The following is a 20,615-nucleotide window of genomic DNA, read 5'->3' as shown; positions in this document are numbered from 1 at the left end:
CCCTGTTAAGCTGCACTCAGCCCTGATAGCTGGAAATGAGGCTGATTTGTGGAGTTTTACAGATGTTGGGTGAATGCAGGGCAGAGTCCAGCCTCTGTGTGAGGGATGGTGGAACCGGTCTGACATCTCTCCTGAACTGAAAAGGGAAATCCCTGCAGGCATGCAGTGGAGAGGAGGGGTAAGGGAGGAGGGCAAGAATGGAGAGAGGTGCGACCCCTTAGGGGTAACGTTATTCTCCGATCGTCAGCTCCTTACACTCGCACACATACTGGGATGCTCTGTCGGTGTGCCGGGTGATGCACTCATGCAAAGAAGGACGAGAGCCCGAGGAATAAAAATAAACTTACTGCGTGCATTTATGTGTCTGCCAATGCATGTGTTGTGCTCACATGCAAGTTTGTTTTCCTATAATAATTTGAGTCCAAATGTCCATTTTTGAGGTGTTTGGCTTCCACTCTTGGCCTTTCCAGAGCAAGTGAGCGAAACGGCAGACTAAGCCTCATTTCTCACGTCCTTGCTGCAAATAGACAAAATATATATTTCTTTCCCCAGAATATTGATGTGTAATAGGGAAGTGGCAAGTAAAGAAATACAAGCCAGCAGATTTTTTTTTTTTTCAAGTACCCATTCCAAAAATGTTGACTGGCTTTTATATAGTCGCATTATTCCTGATTTATTTTCAGTCCCAAGTTTTTCCTCAAAGGTACACCTCCTCTTCAAGACAGAGCCATATGTCTAGAAATGAACAATGCACGCCTGCCTGTGCCCCCTGTTATTAATCATCACACAGTTTCTATTTTTCAAATCCCAAATTCAAAACCTTGAAGAAAACCTTGAGCTGTTAATTTGGCTTTGCTTTGTAGATTTACATATGTTGTCAAACCAAATTGTTTCTGTGTGATGTGATGTGATCTCAAGCCAGGATAAATTGTGCTACTGGAATCAACCAAAGTAGTTGCGTTATTGCCGGTTTCATAGTAAAGAGTCATCCACCTTGGCAGTATGACAACAACATGGGTGTATACACACACTCATGCAGCAACAGTACTGTATTTGACCTCTGATTGAGTAGACATGCTCTGGATCTGGTTAGAAGATTCTGTGTGCGTGCATGTGCGGCAGCCAGCAGGGCCCACCACAGAAGCCGCAGCAGGCTGAAACCGAACCAGAGCCAGAGCCAAGCTTGATTTCTGTGGAGCCACGTTCCCATGGGCCCACTATTAGTATGCATTCAGTATATGCATCCAGTTTTACATTCTGTGCGTCCGTTTGCATGTGAGTTTATGTGTATTACATTAATGTGTGGACTCACATTTTGTGTTTTGGTATCTCTGTCTCTTCTCATTGGTTGCTTTGGGTTCAGGGTCTTGGATGTCTCCATTAGTGACGGTGGAGATGCTGAAGGGTTGTGGTCCTCTTCCCCCCGTCCCCCATAGAGCATACGAGAAGGCTTGGGCCCAGAAAAGCCCCAACACGAGCCCTTAGCCCTCACGTTAGCACTCAACTATGTAACGAGACATGCCTGGGAACTGCTCCTCTCACATTACTAATGACTTGGACATCTTGCTCTTGTCATTTCCTTTTAGACAAACTTCGATGCTGACGCAGGGTAACTGCTTCAAACTATCCAGGGAGAAGGGGGGAAAAACCTGCTCGAAGGGAGTATGAGAGACCGCTGGTTTTGTGTGAAGGGAGAATAGACTGCATTCACCAGATGTTTTTTGAATGGTTGTTTCATAGATGAGAAACTCAAATGACAGGCCCCATCATCTCCAAACAACACAGAGATGGGTCAGCAGTTGCTAATTCATCGTTGCTGTCCTAGAACCCAGTCAGAGCAGGAACTGCATGCAGGGTAGAAGGCATTAATGCTGAACAGATTAAAAGAATAGCTGGGGTTGTAGCTTTGTAATCTTCCTATAAACACCTTTTATACTTTAATGTCTTGTGTAAACAATAAACACCGCATTAAGTCTTCTTTGTCACGGTCTTTGTGGCTTTTATACTATCTTTTTAGTTCACATCAGCCATGAAAAGCTGCCTTCTTCTTTGCAGCATCCTCTCCTCCTTTATAGATATTAATAGAGGACAAAGAAGGGTAATGTCATTTCAGAATGTGAACACTGCTGAGTTGATTACGTTCTCGTCAGTTGACTCCTGTTAGTATGCTCATGAGGTTAGGCTGTGCTGATGAAGACCAGACTCTTGGTGGAAATGCTGTGTAAAACAACCCTTTATTTAGAAAAGAACAAAAAAAAGTGAGCGTGGCATTCCCTTATTGTATTTTTTTTATGAAATTCCCTCATTTGTCCCTATTTTATGTCTCTAGTTTCTTTCTTTTTTTTCAAATTTTACTGTAAGCCCTCTGGCCTTGCAGACAAACAGAGCCACAGCCCTGCGGTACTGGATGTCACATCCGATATCCTGGTGCCAGAGGTGATGAAGCTAATTTGGTGGTCAGTCAGTGACATGGCTAACAAACAAAGCCCTTATTGGTCCTGGAGCACTGGAAGCTCTGCTCTGCTTCGCAATGCTCTGTTTTGCATTGCGAAAGACCGTGAGTTGTTGCCACAGGGCACTAACGCAACCTAAAGCCTTGGGATCTTTGTCATGCTGCGGTGTGCAAATCTGGGTGTGGGTATTTGGTTCAAATGTTCAGATGAGAGGTGTGCTCTTAAAAATACCCTAAATAGCTGCGCTAATACCAAAAAACAAGATAATCATAGACATGAGCATTTTTTGTTCCACCTTTTAGCTGATGTCTGGTAGCTTGTAGCGTAGAAGTATTTCAGTGTAGAAGAGTTGAAACATAAAGGGGCCCACTATACTGTGCTTTACAGGGATGTGATGTAACTACTTAGAGGGTTTTCACATTAAAATGCCACATGTGAGCTGCCTCAACAGTGACTGCACTACTTTCTCCTAAAAAAGTTAGAGCTGGAGCTGCAACGATTAGTCTATTGACTATTTTTTTGGCTTCGTCTTCTCAGATGTGAGAATTAATTTAATTTTTTTGTTTTTTGTTATAATAAATATTTTTAGGGCTTTGGACATTTTATGATGTCACATTGGGGTCTAGGATATTGTGATGGGCCTTCCTCTGTTTTTAGATTTTTAATAGACTAATAGATTTATCAGGAGTCCTGTGTAGTCCTAAATCAGACGCTCATACTTTTTATTTTTCTCTGTCCTGAGTTGGACCTACTGTATATGTTAATGGTCTCAAAGATTTTCTCTATAATGGTGCACTTAACTTTATGTGGAACCCTAAAGTTGTAATTCTACTCTCAAACCATTGCAGCCTGGAGTTGGAACTACATCCACGATTAGTCCCTCGAACATCCTAAAAACTCATGACATCACTTGCAGCTACATCAGCCAGCCTAAATTAAGTGCTCTTGATTTTCTTTCACATATTATGCATTCAGTTTCTATTTTAACCGAGGTGTGATGGTGATATGGCATTTTGAAGGGCTGTGAATGTAGCGAGGGTGTGCAAGCATAGCCCAAACCCCCAGGGTCCCCTCTCCTCAGTGCCTGGGGGGGCTCTCTCCTTCACACAGCCTGCTCCTTCACACACTAAGCTGGTTTCTGAGGGATCACAGGGCTGTCTTAAATGCGGCTCTGTTTTTGCATACTTTGCCCACACGATTTTGTCTTTCCTTACACAGTCAGCAATTTGTCAATGTACCTTGTTTATTCTCAGTGATTGACAGTATGAATTGGTTTCACCTAGGAAAAGGGGGGGTGGTGAGGAAAAAAGAGAGAGGGGTAGTGTGGCTGGCGGTCTTTTTTTGACTGGTACCATGGCTGTCTGTCACTCTTCTTTTATCATTGAAATTGGAGTTTATCTTTTACAAGCCTGAGTGGAATGTTTTTGTTTTTCAAGTGATTATTAGCATCCTCCTTGGCTGCCGTCTCCGGCTGATGAAATGAGCACATCAAACGGCGCGCCGCGCTAACGAAGCGGTGCGGGCTGGCTGGCTGGCTGGCTGGCTCCTGCCTTTTGCTGTAAGGCACCTGCTGAAGTGACAGGCTGGCAACAAAGGGCCCCTCGCCACAAGAGAGTCGTCAGTGCCGCTGTGGAGTGGGCAGGACAATAGAGCAGAGAGGTGGCCTGGGCTTTTAGCCACGTGCCAGCTCGTGTCGACAACACACAGGAGCAACAGAGCACATAGGAGCAGGAAGGGGAGGAGGTGGGGAGGACAAGAGCGAGGGAGAAGGAGAAAGGGGAGGATAGTGGCTGACACCTGCATGTCCTTGAGTTCTTCTCTCAATAATGGACATCTTTACCACACATAGTTAAAATGCGAAAGGAAAACTGAGATAGGAAGGGATATAAATGTGCAGGTGGACACACACACAGATGAAGACAGAGGAGAGTCCAGTGTTGTTAATGGGATTACTGGCTCATGGAAGGTCAGGTGATAGTGCAGATGTGTTTTATAGAGGCCGCAGAGGGTGAAATGTACACAGAGAGGAGCACTGTGCTAGTTTATTTGGATTGTGAGGGAATAAATCAATTTAGGCCTCACATGAAGCCCAGGCTATTTGTGCTGTGCTATTTACTTCTGCAGTGGAATAATCATTAGCCTATAAAAATCTGAAAGTGAAAAATGTAAAGTTGGGCTATAAATAGTTGGCAAACAGCATTATGGATCACTGGCCTTGCAGTGTCCCTATGGACCTCAGCAGTTTCTTTGTCTTAATTCCCTTTTTTATCATTTCTCTGCGCTCCCTTCGCTAGGGAGAGGGTGAAGGTCTGAGTTGTATAAAGATATTACCCTCAAACATATACACGGAGCAGAAACACATCACAGTTACTTCATGTTTCTTCATGTCGAACCACAACACATTATGCAGACATGTTACATTGAGTTGGAAGTAGAGCTCGAGCAGTGAGTTGGCTGTGCCTATATTAACAACCAGTTCTAGCTAATTGCTGACATAGCAGTGTGTGCATATAAAGAAATTGTGTTTGGAAAAATGCTAAAAGTCTGTTTAGAAACTAGAGGGTTCCTACAGATCCTTAAAAAGTCTTAAAAGGCAATTAAGTAATGAATGTTAAAATAAGGCCTTAATTGGTATTAAAATGTTTTAAATCAGGATTTTTAAAGTTTTGATAATGCCAAGACATGAGAAGTAGGATTTTATTAACTGCTTTTTCTGATGTAAAATCTTAAAATATTTAGTAACCTATTTGTCTTAAATAATTTACTGAATGTGTCTTGCATTAATGTTGCACAGTATCAGCAACACTCATTTGTTCAGAGAAGAGGATCCACTGTCAGCTAGCTTGCCGTAGCTGTACCCTGGACTACATGAGGAAGTGCAAATGGCTATTTAATCAAAATATTATTGCATGGCTGAAACCGGTACGAGGCTAAGTGTACTAAATGCAAAAAGTTTGTTAGCTCATGATGGGAGTCAAGGCAGTGAAATCCCACATGCAGAGGGAGAAACAAAGTCACCAAGAACACTCACCAACAAAAGCCAGGTGTTTCTCAGTTCTGTTCTACCCTCGTCTCCTCTATGAGATGAAAAAGTCATGTTTTATATCACAGTAAACATTTTTAGATAACTTTCCCCAATTATTGTTGGTTCGTGTTTTTTTTCCCTTACATTTTTGTTATTCTAAAATTGGTAAATTCATTCCTAGAAGCATTTAAAAGTCTTAAATCTGACTTACCTTAAGCTGTAGGAACCCTGCAATAAATGTTTGCTTGTGTTTATAATATAGGATTCCACATTAATAATATTGGTACCAGACTCTCAAACATTAACGCCTACATTGGCCTTTTAAATCCAGTTTTAGTCAGGCTATAGTTGTTGGAAGAGCCTGAAAAGCCACACTGAGTTTGATCAGATACATACAGACCTAGCCATTAATCCAGCCATGTCCTGCCTGTTGAATAATGAATCCTGTTTGATGTCAGTGTTGTTGTTTGGGTCGTCTGCCTGTCTGTTGGAGATTCTGTAATACTCTCATGTGGAGTTGTGCCCTGATTAACTTTATGCTTTTGTAGCCAGATTCAAGAACGGAAAAGTCTAAATGATTTGACTGTGTAGTGTGTTTGGCTGGCTCTGCAAAGCCTATTTTCAAAGGTTTCTGCCTTTATCTTTGTGTTTTTTTCTTTTAGATTGAGAGACAATAAAGTTTCCTCTCTTCATTTTCTATTCCATCAAGTCTTGGACCGTCTTACTCAAAGACCTCAAAGACTGGCTCACATGCTGAGGTGTAATTGGTCCTCTCCCACTCTCTGTCTCTCTCTCGGCTCGTGGTCCAACGAACACGAGTGCTCGCACATTTGGGCTAATGATTTTGAATAGTGATTAAAATGAATTGGAGAGTGCGCTGCTTCTGTAGTATCCGGACCCCTCCATCATTAGTGGTCCTCTTCCTCTCTCTTCCTTTTTTTCCTCTTTCTGTATCATCAGTGTTAGTCAAGCAGGGGTTTCAGACGGGGCCTGGGGTGGGCTTTCATGAGCACAGACTCAAAGATTTCTCCACTTCTTGTAATCATGGACACCACTCTTCTAGCACTTTCACTGTCGTCTTCTGGCTCCTCAAAGGTGCCTTTGATTCCCTCACATCCTACACCCGGGCCAGATAGTGTCACATTATATTTTTCCTCTCTCCTTTTTTAACGTCCCCCTCCAAAACCCTTCTCTTCACCTCCTTTCTTGCCCTTCTCTCTTCTCTCCTCCTTAGACCCGAGCTCATCAGTCTGTGTTCATATTTATTGTCCTCGGATCGAGAGCTGATATAGCACTCTTCTCTTCGGGGCCGCTTAATTCCAGGACCCTTCCCCTTCACTTCCCCATTCACCCCCCTCCCCTCCCTCCCTCACAGTTTGCCTTGATCCACCTTTTTATAATCGGCTTCCTCTCTTTGTTTTTCCTCTTCTCCTGTTTTAAATGAATAATGCAGAAGGGAGGAAATGGGGATTAAAGAGGAGCTAAAGCCAGTGCCAACTTCTGTGGTGCACAGCTCACACCGTCTCTCACAGGACCGTGAACACATCAGGGCTAACAAGCTTCTTTTTCTTTTTTTTTTCTCTCCTGCCATTTTTTTCTCAGTTCTGCATCTGTCCTACTTTGTCCTACTCCATCCCTGCTGTCCCCTACTCACTTCTCCCTTTTCCCACTCAGTTTTGCCCCAGTTGACTGAAGATATGTTCTTTCATACAACTTGTTGTCCACCATGGCCAGCTTGTGCATACCTTTTTTAGAACACTTTTTCTAAAGATGGTAAAAACTCATCAATTGTGATGAAGAAAATGATAAAGTTGAACAGTTCTCTGGCAGAATAGGTCAATAAAAAAGCTACAGAGAATAAAATACTGAATTTACAGGTGGCAAATAGTTTCATGCAAATAGCAAGTTTAATTTAAGGGGAACTAGGCCCATTTTCCAAATTCATACATGTTATATGGTCGAAGACTGTTCAAAAATATCAGTAAACAGGAACACCTCTCTCCCAAATCCAAAACTAAATCACAAAATCTGTCTCTTCCTTAAGACATCTCAAGTTTGAGACCATCTTCTCTGGTTTGAGAGAGAGTAGCTCATGCTCACAAATATGGACTGAGATTTTAATTTAGATGATGATCCCCGTTTAAAAATGTGGCGTGGTGAATTAGGGAGAACTTGTCTGTTGGTGCATATCTGTTCCTGAAATCCTGATTTAATTTATGAGAAGATAAATGGTCCCCTTTAAAAAATAAATCAGTGGCTTAATGTTTTGACCAGTGGTGTGCTTGGCACAGTTGGACTTTCAGAAATGGACTCTGTAGAAATCCTGGGCCAGCCGTTGGACGGAAGAATCGACAGATTTGATTATAAAAGATTTAACTTGCATTTAAATTTATTCTGTAGATCAAGAGAAGCATAAGGGAAAGAAGGGGATTTTCCATCGACTTAAAAGGGCACTGCACTGATTTTATTCATGAAGATTAGTTTACTTGTCATGAGGGGTACTGCTCAGCCTGTGAAAATGGTTGTATAATGTCCTCCGTGGTTCTGGTGGGAGCTCTCCGAAGTTTTAAAAAAAAATAGCCCCGATGATGTCATCAGATGAGTCCCCCAACATTATGAAAGTGCAATACATAAATCTCTGAATTGCCCCTTTTAATTACGGTTGGATTTTTGATTGGAGCCAACATTTTATGGCCTTCAGGGGAACTGCAGCTTAAAGTGACTCTTTACTTAAAGTCTATTTCTTGTTGAGCCGAGGGTGTAGAGTTTTGCACAGTACAGTGGGTGATAGAGCATATGTCACGGGAAAATAACACAAGAACGAAATCACAGATTTGAGACGAGTATGATAGGAAGAGGGCGAGATATGATGTGTAAGTAAGCAAGACAAAAAAGCAAGTGTGAGAACAAAGAAGACAGAAAACTGCTGAATAGTCTTGGTAATATCCTTTTCTATCCCCGTCTTGTTCTGCCTCACTCTGTTCCTCCCTTCCCTGCTCTATCATTTAATTACCTACGTGTGATTGGGCCTGCTGTGAGAATGTCGGACTGGAGTCTCACATTAGATGGAACGCAGTCAGAAAACAGGGTTTGTTTACACTGAGTGGTTGGTGGTCTGGATGGGAAAGTTTTTTTTTTCCACTACTCAACAGAAAAACAACCATCAGTTTGTCAGAGAGATAAATGGTGTTCATGCTAGCTCACTTGCTTCCATGTACTGTGGATCTCACCAATTTATAACTGCAAAGAAATTACATATTCACACCTGTCAGCCGGACTGAGATGGAAATGGGGAGAATGGTTGCGGAGAATTTAATTAATATAATAGTTTGACACTCAATTTGATTGATACTTCACAGCAGCGAGATGATACCACTGGCACCGAGTCTAGATGATAAAGCCGGGGACTTAAAATATATACATATGATTTTAGGTATGAGTCTGTTGTGTGTCCACATATTTTGCCTGCATTGACTCTCTCTGTACTGTGCTCTAAACATGGGTCTATCCTGTTGTATACGTGCAGCTGCCTCAGACCAAAGCTCTGAACCAGTCCCTGGCATGCATCTATGAATAGTTGGGGGATTTAGCTTTTAGCTGCTGCTGCCCCACAGCTGCCAAAATCCTAGCCAGCCCGCCACCATTTCTCGTCCCCATGACAGAAAGACTGGTACCTTGAGTTTCCACTGCTGTTTGTGCCCACCAAATGTTTTGGAAGTCAAAAGATTAGGACCTTTTTGTGGATCAGAGACAAAACAGTGGAAACAGTTTAGCAGGGTTTTCGAAGAGAGACATTTAGTGGCTTTAAGGTTCACACGATGAAAGTTTAAATCAATCAGCGTGTTTGATTTGTCCGGTCACCAGGACAAAGGCTCTGCTTTCGCACATCACTTGAACTGTGTGTGAATGGGAGCCCTGAGAGTGTGACCCTGCCTCGTTTGATTGAGTTAGCGTCGTTAATTGTGCTGTTTCCTGGTGTGCATTAATCTAACATGGCAGTCTTAATTGATCTTGTTAACGTAGGATGTGGGAGGCGAAAGAACGTCAGGCAGCTCAGATGCCCCCTGGTTATTTTGACACGTAGATAGTCAGAAACACAAGAGGGTTAGGGAGAGGAGTGAGGGTGCCAGCCCCAATCTAACAAAACACAAGGCTGAAGTGCAAAGGATCACTAAGAGAGGCAGGCAGGCCGCCCGGGTGGGTGACTTGTAAAGTCCCTTGTGACACCAAAATCAAAATGCCATGACGTCATCCAATCACTTTCTGTCTAAAAGGCCTTATTTTCATTTGGTATAAAAGTCTCCATGCATATCCAGGGTGTTTTCAGATTATTTTAATAGGAGTTGAGGCCAAATTAAAACACAGTTACAAATATTGAAGGCCTTACTTTCTGTTTTTTTTTTTTTTTTAAACAATTTTTTATTAGTCTTCATTTCATTTGATAATTATGATACACATTTGATAACCATCACCGGCATTATAACAACAGTTTTTAACATTTTACACACTCATTATAATTCCATAACATAACTACAAACCTCCACAGTTAGCTATTATGATTTATAATGATCCCGTCACCATGGTACACAGTTTGTGGGTCAGCGTATTGTAACGGTGCTGTTTGTTTGTGCTTGTCAGTCTTGTAAACATACTAATTCAGAACACCTGATACATGAAGTTTCACTTTGTGATCACAGGTTTCCCCTGTAGAAAAAGTGATCGAATCAAACTGTAAAACACCTTGCATACATCTGCATGTTAATGAGGACAGCAGATTTGCATGACATTAGTTTTCCTTCTTAATGCATTAATGTGCCAGCCACTCATGTGACGTGAAGATAATTATACTGAGATAGAAATTTGGCAGGTTATACCTTCTATTACTGTACCGTCTATCACCCCATAAGTCAACTTGTTTAGGGTTAGTGTGGGAACAACAAGTGAAAGTGTCCTATGATTATGAGGAACATGAATTATTTTAGTCTCACCACTGTACAGTCTCTCACCTGCACATTTAATGGACACATTTCTCTGTGTGTTTTCGTTTCCTGTCTTTTTAAGATTATTTTATTATTGCTCAGCCAAAAAAGGCAGCTTGGTTTGGGACACTGGATGGGACACTGTAGGTAGCCTAAAATATCTTATTCATTGGTGTTTTATGGAAACAGTCAGAAATTAATCAACACCAGTATGTTGTCATTGGTATATCTACACATCCTAACCAGTGTTTTACAGAAGTCACACCAATAGTTTTCTCTCAAGAATTATATGTCTCTAGTGGGGTTCTGTTCAAAATAAGAACCAAAAGATTCAGGATTGGACATTTAACAATGTTTTTCTACTTTCCTTTTTTTGCCTCCAGCAGTGGATGCTTTTAAATCCTTATTATTTGTAAACCTTTTTTGCATTTGAATTGATTTAAACTTGTTTGAAACAAGCTTTTAATGTAAATTCCAGAAAACAATATTCCCAATACAGTCGATGCAATCCCAAGAGAAATAGTGTTGTGCAAACAGTTATTTTCATGAGCTTCAAAGCTCACATGAAGGCCAGCGAACCCCCCGGAAAGAGAACCTGAACTAATGTAAGATAAACAACCACAGCATTTGCAAAATACTTGCACGCTCACACGTACACATGCTTTCCTACATGCACATATTAAAGACCCCCAACATGCACACAAACATGCACTCACAGTGCCATGCATATAAACGTATACATATTGCAGATGTCTAATTAGCATTATTAACCTTTAGTGAATAGGACTGGCAACATCAGCAGAGAGACGGCTCCTCTGTGCCATTCTCCTCTCCATTGTACCAGGGGATTTTTAATTGGCCGGGGAGGTTTGAGGCGACAGAGACGAGAGACAGCTAGTAATACACAAATGACAGACTGACAGATCTGCAGACAGACGGCCTTCACTCTTGTGGAAAAACATGCAAATGTCCCACTGTGAAGTGTGTTCTGTCCCTTTTTAGCTTTGCGGAACTTTAATGTGTGTGTTTGCCCATTTGTGTTTGCATGCATGTACAGTAGTCATGTAAATTTTGCAAAGAGATAACAGATAGTGCCAGAATCATAAATCACGACACTAGAATCTGGATGGGTAGCAAACCAAATATGGAAGTATCCTTGGTAAGTTCTTTTTTTCCTTTCCTTGCTGACTGAATATGCAAAGTCTGGATTTGTTTTTGTTTTTTTGCATTTTTTATCAGTCTCTGTCGATAGCCTCTGCTCGTTGATGCTTTTACCCAGTGTATGTGCAGATACATGTCTACACACACTAAAACATCACAGCAAATTCGTGAGCACCCATTTCTTTAGCTTAATTTTGTATGCCAAATACATGCAAACACCTCTTCTCACATATACGTGCACTTGTGGATGTCACATGGTTGCTGTTATGCATTGTATTGTGTGCAAATTATAAATAAATTGGTGTTAAATGTTAGGCTGTGTAATGTGTAAATACATATTATGTGCATCATAGCGTTGGAAGTAATCTCAGAGCATCTGTCAGAATCAGAGTTCTTCTCACATACATGCGCAGAGACTCTGAAATCATAAGCTAATTGCATGTGTGAATATAATTTTTGCATCACACTCTTCAAGATTAGTGTAAATTATTAAATCAGGTAACATTTCTTATTATGGCACTGTCTGATTTAAGTGCGGTGATAAGCCAAGCAACTGGTGGTGGAGTATCTTATGCAATTAGCTTGCTTCCAGGCTACAAGCCAGAACATGCAATTATACAGCACCGTGGCATACACCCATACCCAACACACTCACCTCTGTGTGACCCATATTTTCTCAGAAAAATGAAGAGGAACTGCGTAAATGCCGGTATAATCAGTAATTCCCACGAAAGGTTCCTTGGAGGGATGCCAAGGAAATACAGAGTGGCATTATCTCTGCTTTGTTCAGATTAATATTGCTGCCTGCTGTAGCTCTGCCATGCTGCAACTTGAGAGGGACCCAGACAAAGAGTGTCAAATCCACAGGCATGACGTGGGATCCAGTTCTGCTGAAACTGGACACTGGCTGCAACCAGCACTCAGGAGTTTAGTGCTGAACAACAGAGAACAGTTGTCCAGTTGACTGAGGTTATTATTGCTGTCGCGAAATGTTCAGTGTAGTGTTGTGTTTTTTAAGAATAAGACTGTTTAGTGTTTTGTCTGACGTCCAAAGTTAAGTCGGCTAACCAGAAGTTCTATTTTGTGTGTTTAATTCTCAGAGGTGTAAAGGATCGAGCTCCTAACACCATGGATATGGACACGCAGCCACAAGGACAGCAAGCAGCCGTGCCAGTCTTTCAACCCCAGGTAGACTCCACACACAGACACACACATGAACACAGGCCAAACTGCGAAGTGGGGCAAGGAAGTAGGATCACATATAAAGTGAGATGATGAAAATTGTCAGATGCCACATATTTCGTCGCACCTTTTATACGAGTAGCTCTTTTAAACCTCTTGTTGTTCTAGGTTGCAGAGCTGCTGATTGATCGATAGTTAGGTGTCACCTATCAACAGTTTGAATAATTTTTCAAGAAAAGATAGGCAAATTCACTCATTCCAGCTTCTGACATGTGAATATATTCTGGTTATTTTACTCCTCTGTGACAGTAAATTCAGTATCTTTCAGTTTTGGACAAAACAAGATGTTTACGGACGTCCTCTCGGGCTTTGGGAAACACTGACAGACATATTTTACTATCTTCGGACATTGTATAGACCAAACAAGTAATTGATTAATCAAGAAAATAATTGTCAGATTAGTCAACAATAAAAACAATCGTAAGTTGCAGTCCTAATGAGCAGGTCTCCTATAAGGCAGTTGCAGATTCAAAGGATTGTTGCATCATGATAAAAGATTTTATCTATATGATCAACCCCTGTCGCTAAGGGTATCCATTTCAGTAAATCATGTATCACACTCATGTCACATTTTATCATACAGTGAGTGATTTTGCTAAATTTAATCAGGATCGTTGCATTACAAATTGTTTCCCTTTAGATTTATTGACAGGGGGAAGTATTTAATAATTAATGATGATTATAACACATTCATCCATTCACTGCAAGCATAGTATCCCACCTCCTTCGTATTTTGAACTGTAAATATTCTGTATTACCCTTTTTTCCCTGCGTCAATCATGCTGTGCCTTTCAGACCGCGCTGTAGCCTGTGTGTGAGACAGACAGCAGTGGATGAATGTTGAGTTGTTTCTATTGATCAGAGCTCTGGAGGCTGGCAGAGCCTGGCCTCCCTGCATGCCTCTCTTGGTTCGATACAACTCAGGTTTCCTCGGTGCAGATCTGGTCATTGTTGGATTTTAATACCGCCCTCCAACATCAGGTCCATTGATTTCTTTCCAGAAGGATGTTTTTGCCTCCATAACTATTGAATAGACTTTAAACAAAGAGGATCATCCATATGCCCCAGAGTAAATGTGGATTTTTTTTTTGAGGAAGAAACAACACTAAAAATAGGCCTGTACTCTCAGTTGTTGTTTTTCTTGCGTATGCAAGGGCACTGCAACATTAACACTGGAATTGCCAAGGGGGTTAATTTACTCTAAGATTTGTAATTGCAAAATTAAGGATAATTGGGTTGCACACAGAAGAAAGTCAGATAAAAGCTCTAATGATTAATTTCACTTAGGCAACACCCCCCCCCACGCATACACACACAGACACTAGATCTTCCACTGATCTCCCAACAGTTGATTGTGTGCTATTGTTCAGGCTTAATGATTTCTCTCTCTCTGTGTTTTTCCAGTCTATTTCTAGCAGTTTACATCAGTGGTAATTCCAGGCCCACTTTTTGTGCTTGGGTTATTGGTAGCACAGTGAACTTTCTATGTTGCGTCATGTTTTTTCACTCTCACAGAAGACGTCTGAACTGATTTCACATTTAGTGGGAGATGGAGAGAAACAGTCAGAGTATGTAGATGGCTGTCTAAGCACCATCCAGATGGGTGTCTTTCAACAAGTCCTGTGTCTGTTTCACACTTTCCCAAGGTTCAGTCTGCTTCTGCAGCACAGGGGAAAAAAACCCACCAGCCTCCTCCTGAAGAAATCTGAATTGTATATGTGATGAAGGATATTCTGTATCGCTTGCAATATCATTTCTCTTGGTCCCGGAGGTATGATGCATATGCATTAGGTAAACGAGATGAGCTGGTAAGATGTGCATTTTTAATGGCGCATTTGCTCTTTGAGTGAGTGGGAGGGCTGGTGAGGAGGCCCCCTCAGATCAGATTTTGATCGTCACTGCAGAGTTTGACAGACATGGATCTGTCTGTAAGCACCGAGACAAGGCGGTGCGGTTGTGGAGCAGATTGAGAGGAGAAGAACGATAGGCACCTTTGGGGTGAATCCTGCCGGTTGGCTGAGGATGAATATTGCATGGTGCCATGCTCAAGGGGGCAGGTGACTGGTGGGGGTTGGAGTGGGCCTCCTAGCCTGCCAGTTGCTGTCTCCGTCTCTCCTTGTGTCCCTTCCTGTACGTCTTCAAGACTACATCCACAGTAATCCGAATGATTTTGTAAACACTGATTACATGCGAAAAATTTGTGTCTGCGCTGGAGTTTTGAGGTTGATCCCTGTCCATACTAAAATGCTTGAACAATAAGAAAACAAATGACAAAATCTCCTCTTTATCCTGTTTTGGTCAGCAACTGTGCATCACAGCCAACATCTGGTTAGCACTGGGAAAGACACAGTTATTAGCTGGGTGTCAGCTGGTTAAACTTCTGTTCTGGGTTGTAATACATCTTAATTTACAATTAATTTGTTCTCATACACTTTATAGTCTACAAAGCGAACCGATGTTTGTCCAATAAATCGGTGCATCCCTGATAAATACAGCTAATGACAACATCATTGTGTGATCAGCTACAATAAGATTTAGAATAAATGATCACAGGGTGCTCTGGTGGGATTAAGCCACCAGGGGTTAAGGCACCGACCATGAACTGCATCGTACACGGTTTGCGTCTAGTCTGGGACCCTTGTTGCATGTAATTTCCCCTCTTTTCTCTCCTCGTTTGATCAAATGTTTCTACAGTTTACTAAGTAATTTTTGCCATTCGCACCAAAGCCAAACAGCTGCAGCCTCACTCTGGAGACAGTGTTTTCAAAACCTTAGTTTTTAGGTGTGTAAAATGCTGGTTCAGTGTGCCAAAAATGGAGAGATGCATTTTTTAGAATTTAGCCAGCTGAGTGTAAACGTGCCCTGACTTTCTCTCTCTCGGTTACTGCATCCCTTCCCCGTCTCTCTCCATGGGAGACAGCACCTCTCTGCCGCCGCTGGCCTTTCTGTGGCAGCCGTTGGCACTGCTGGGCTGTCACATCACACCCTCGCCCCTCTGCTGCTTGTCTCCCCCCCCCCTCTCGCTCTCACTCTCTCTCCCTCTCCCTGTCTTCCGCCTTCCCTCTTCCACTCTCCATGTGTCTTGTCAGTTGTGTTTGGCAATGGTGTCATTATTGGGCAGCCCGTATCACACTTCCTTCGATGAGCTGTCTGTCTGCTCTCCCTCTGTCTCTCGCTCCCCTCTTCTCTCTCTCTTTTTCAATCCCCCTGCTAGTGAGTTGCCCATGGCGGTTGTGTGTCACCTTTATACCCAAGACACGCTGTCCCTCACAGACGTTACCCATAATGCCCTGCACGGCTGCCACTTATCTCCATCCCCTGCAGCTTGTCCCCATCACCAACCAGAATGATGTGAGTGAAAAGAGTAAGCACACCACAAGAAAAACATGACGAAAGTCTTCGTTATGAAGATCCAAATTTAGAAAGAGACGGTCTCAGCCCTTAATTATAATATAGGCCTGTGGTAATTGACCCTGCAAACAGTCATTTACCTATGTTTGAATGACTTAATATTGGCCGCTTTGTTTTAAAGCCTTTTGAAATATTTTTCTCCAAAGAAAGTCTCAAACATGTACCCTTAGCAGCAGGTCCACCAGGCAACCCTTCATCTTTGGGCTCTACTGTCATATTTAACATACATATGTACAATCAAGTTTAGATCCTAAAAAGCAGCAATCTGTATAACCCACTCCTCCCAGTTTTGTTCAGGCGCTGACCCCTGCGTCATTCAGGGTCATTCCTCTGTGACTTCCCCTTATGCGTATGAGTGTGTGTGTTTGGCGAGGCCTTGTGTTTCAGCTGGGAGCTCCTGATTGTGTGACACCCGTGTGCGGCAGATGAGACGGCCTGTCACTCAGCTTTGGCCTGGCTGCCCTTTGAAGGCCAGGCCAGGGGGCGAAGAGGTGCCGCAAATGGCCTGTGAAGTTTACATACACTGCCCACTGCTAAACAGATTAGCTCTAATGAAGTGTCTAATGCCGGGGCCGCTGGCTGACATAATCCTGCCTGGCAGCCCGGCCCCTTGGCTGCCAAAAAAGCCGCCCTCCCTCCAGCCCTCTCTTCCGCCCTCGCACGGCCTCTGCTGCCACCCAGGGCGACTCCACACAGGGAGGTGCCCACTGTTAATCATGCCGGACAGTGTGCGATCTGACATGCAAATGTAGGTCATTGCATATGTAAATGTGTGATTAGGGGGCTGGCATGCCAGGACACATTAGCAAGACTGTGCTCTCAGCAGGCGGTTGTCACAGCGCTTTAGAGGCTCATGCTAACATTTGTCAAGCTACCACGCAGCGAATGAAAGCAATGCCCTCTTGTCCTCTCTGCCCCCCCATCTCTCTCTCTCTCTCTCTCTCTCTCTCTCTCTCTCTCTCTCTCTCTCTCTCTCTCTCTCTCTCTCTCTCTCTCTCTCTCTCTCTCTCTCTCTGTATCTATACACCTCGAACTGTCCATTCTTGCACAAATGCTTCTGTCACCATTATGACAAGTCGTTGCACAATATGGCCAGACTGTCAATGTGACACACCTTGTAGATCTTTGTTTCGGTTTGCATATTTCCTCTCTTTTATGCAAGTTAATTTCATATGTGAAGTCCAAACAGACACAATATGTTACTATTGTTATAGCTCTCAGTGATTGCTATTAGCAAAGCATTTTTTTTGAGCTGCCATGGTGTTGAACAATAGGTTGCGGAGCAGTGTGTCATACTCTCTGTCACAGTGACTCTCAGACAGCTTGGGATGATGGCGGTGTCATGCTGAAAAATGCACACACCTCGACGGTGTTAGGTGTTAATTGGACAGGGCATCTAATTGGCTCGGGCCCCTTCCTTTGGCTGTCAACTTTAAACTTTGAAAAACAATGAAATGCTTAAATTGGCCAACCCCCACACCCCAGCCATAATACATTACGTTTATAAACAACCCTGTTTGGTGTCATGCTTCTCTTCACTGTCAGTGTGTGTCTTTGTATTTGTCAATATATGGGTTAATGTTTGCTTGACATCATGCAGTCTTTGGGTTGGTTTTGTCAGCATACAGACAATTAAATGGCATAATCTTATAGTTGACCACTAATACTGAAAAAATAGTTGATTTATTCAACTGTCAGAAAAAATATTTGCTGGTTCCAATAGCTCAAATGTCAACATTTGCTGCTTTATATAATTCTAAATTGAATATTTTTGGGTTTACAACTATTAACTGGACAAATCAACTTAACATAAAGATGATTAATGGAAAAAAAACAACAACCGTCACATTGGTCAGATATGAAAAACAAAATGTTTTGGTGCAGCCCTACAAACCACAAGCTAAACTTATGTCCATCCAGTATTTTTGATGGGTTAAATTGTAATTTTCCCTTGAATTTCATTGTCTTCGCTGTGGTGACTAGGCGTCTGAGGGAATCCTAAATAGCCTCTGGTCTGATGATAACTCTGTCAAACATCAAAATGTAAGTGAAGCAGTTTGACAGAGTTACCATGAATGTGATGACACGCTCTTGTGTGTTTTTAGTGTTTGGGAGATTAATTTGTGACCTTCTCCCCCTCTTCGTCTTCCTTCCCTCCGTCCCAAGTCGCTTGTCCCTGAGCTGCTCCCACGGCCACACTGGCAGAAGTGCTGGTGACATGTGGCATTCTGATATCTGTCACCTTCTGTTTGCTCCCGCCGACGCCTTGTACAAGTTTACCAAAAGGCTGGAAAGGTCACGCAGCCTGCTCTGAGCTTTTTTTTTTTTCACACATTATATCCAAGGGGCTCATTCTGGTTTATTTTGAGTGTGTTTGAGTGATTGTGGAAGGTGAGTGTTTCAGCCTGTGCAGACAATCTTCTGGCGAGGCGAGGAGAGGCGAGAAGTCTTGTAGTCTGTGGCCCAGTGCCAGATTTTAATACCGCCTGAATTTCGAAATCAAGTCAGGTGGAATGATGAGATACCTGCAGTTATGTAATAGGATAGTTTGTTTTTCTCTGTAGGGAAATAGTTTTTTCCACTCTACTTCAGGGAGGTCATGGTGCTGGTTTAGCCACAAAACAACACCCATGAAGCCAAGGGTGATTCACTCGCCTGATTCGCAAACATAAGGTATAATTACGAGGTTTACATTGATCCACTTATAGAAATGTAAAAGATTACTAACGGTAGTAATACCTTTAAAAAGAACTTTCCTCCATCTATAGGCTTTATTGAGGTAATGTGAAGCTGCATTTAAGTGTGCGCGTATTCCTTAAGACCTCTCACAGCTTCACACATCAGCCTAATGCCAGTCAAATCATCAGCAGCCTAGAGCAGCCTCTCAGCAAAACAAACTACAGAAGCTGGGGCGTCACCACCGTTTCACCCACATCCTTCAGCCCTCATCCTTTCCTCTTTCAGTAATGTTGAGCTCGTCGCACTTCATAGGGAAATACATCTGCAAAATGTCTGTTATTCATTTGTTTTTCCTTTGTAATACGTGTGTGTGCATATACTGTGTGAACAAGCACATAAATGTGTGTGTCTGCACAGTTGTTAATAGAGTTGTTGTTTTTTTATCTTTCAGAAACCATTGCAACCAGACATGGGCCACAACTCGCTTGCAAACTTCCAGATTGAGAAGAAGATCGGACGTGGCCAGTTCAGTGAGGTTTACCGGGCGAGGTACCTGTTAGACAACACGTCAGTGGCCCTGAAGAAAGTCCAGGTAAGACGCTGTAATGCGTCTCAGTTTGGATACCAAAGTGAATTGTTGGAACTGTTTTTGCCCCTTGTTTTTCTGTTGTCCTCGTAAATGGTCTACCCCAGGCAGGCTGTCAGTCTGTCACTAGGCCAACACAAACCGACAGCCAAGTATGATCATACTTAAGGGCAATTTAGCACTGGGAACTCACCTCACCTGCATGCATGACATTCAGCTCAGTAGTCAAGTCATCATGCTGTCACACTGTTAGCCTTGCTGCACCTTAATAAACTCAAGAAAGCGTGGTTAATCAGAAATAAATTGCGTGTCACCGTACTGAAAAGTGTAAGAAAAGATTAACAGATTTTTATTTTTCTGTCTTTAAACGATTGCTAAACACCATTGACCACTCTGACAGTAAATAACCATTACCGTATTCACACACTCATACATACATGTGAGTTATTAATATTTTTTGAAGGGCAGCCTGTCTGTGTAGGTAGTCTGCCTTCACAATATGACTTTGTCCTCTTGGTGACTGTGCACACACACATGGATACATGCTCATACCTTCAGCATTCACTGACTTATACCCACATACACACCACCAGCACGCTGCACTGGTTGAGCAAGTATACACATAAACACACCTCGCACACACCCTACAGAGGGATATGTGCGTGTTACTCAGATGTGAAACACCTGTAGTCACTCCAACGCCACCCTCTAGATAACAGCAACCATGTTTTCTGTTTAGTGTTTTTTTTTTTCCTATTTTCTCCCCATCCCTCCATCTTAACATTTCTTGAATATGTCATAACACCTCTCTCTGTCCTCTCTCTCTCTCCATCTCTCTCTCTCTCCCCTTTTGATCTCTTGATAGATATTCGACTTGATGGATGCCAAAGCTCGGCAAGATTGCATCAAAGAGATAGATCTCCTTAAGGTAAAGAACCAGAGAGGAGGGAGACGGCGTCATGCGCAGCGCTCTGTTCTCTTAAGGTGCCTCAGCTGAGACCTTCCACCACAGGAAAACAATTGATCTGCACCAGACGGCTTGGATTTGTGTGCTGATGTGTGGGCACATGCATCGGTGT

At 42.6% G+C, this 20,615-nt stretch overlaps 1 protein-coding gene across 1 annotated transcript in view; it reads left to right on the top strand.

Annotated features, from left to right (window-relative positions):
- The window catches only part of nek7 (NIMA-related kinase 7), a 65,190-nt gene that overhangs the window by 9,142 nt on the left and 35,433 nt on the right, over positions 1-20,615 (top strand). The window contains exons 2-4 of the mRNA XM_050055451.1: positions 12,719-12,806; positions 19,402-19,542; positions 20,402-20,464. Coding sequence (XP_049911408.1) covers positions 12,747-12,806; positions 19,402-19,542; positions 20,402-20,464 — 264 coding nt within the window. The 5' untranslated portion in view covers positions 12,719-12,746. The remainder of the gene's footprint in view (positions 1-12,718; positions 12,807-19,401; positions 19,543-20,401; positions 20,465-20,615) is intronic.

This window comes from Epinephelus moara, chromosome 10 (genome assembly GCF_006386435.1).
Source record: "Epinephelus moara isolate mb chromosome 10, YSFRI_EMoa_1.0, whole genome shotgun sequence".
NCBI lineage: Eukaryota > Metazoa > Chordata > Actinopteri > Perciformes > Serranidae > Epinephelus > Epinephelus moara.
Note: the sequence above shows the minus strand (reverse complement) of the source record. Positions and strands in the feature narration are given on the sequence as shown.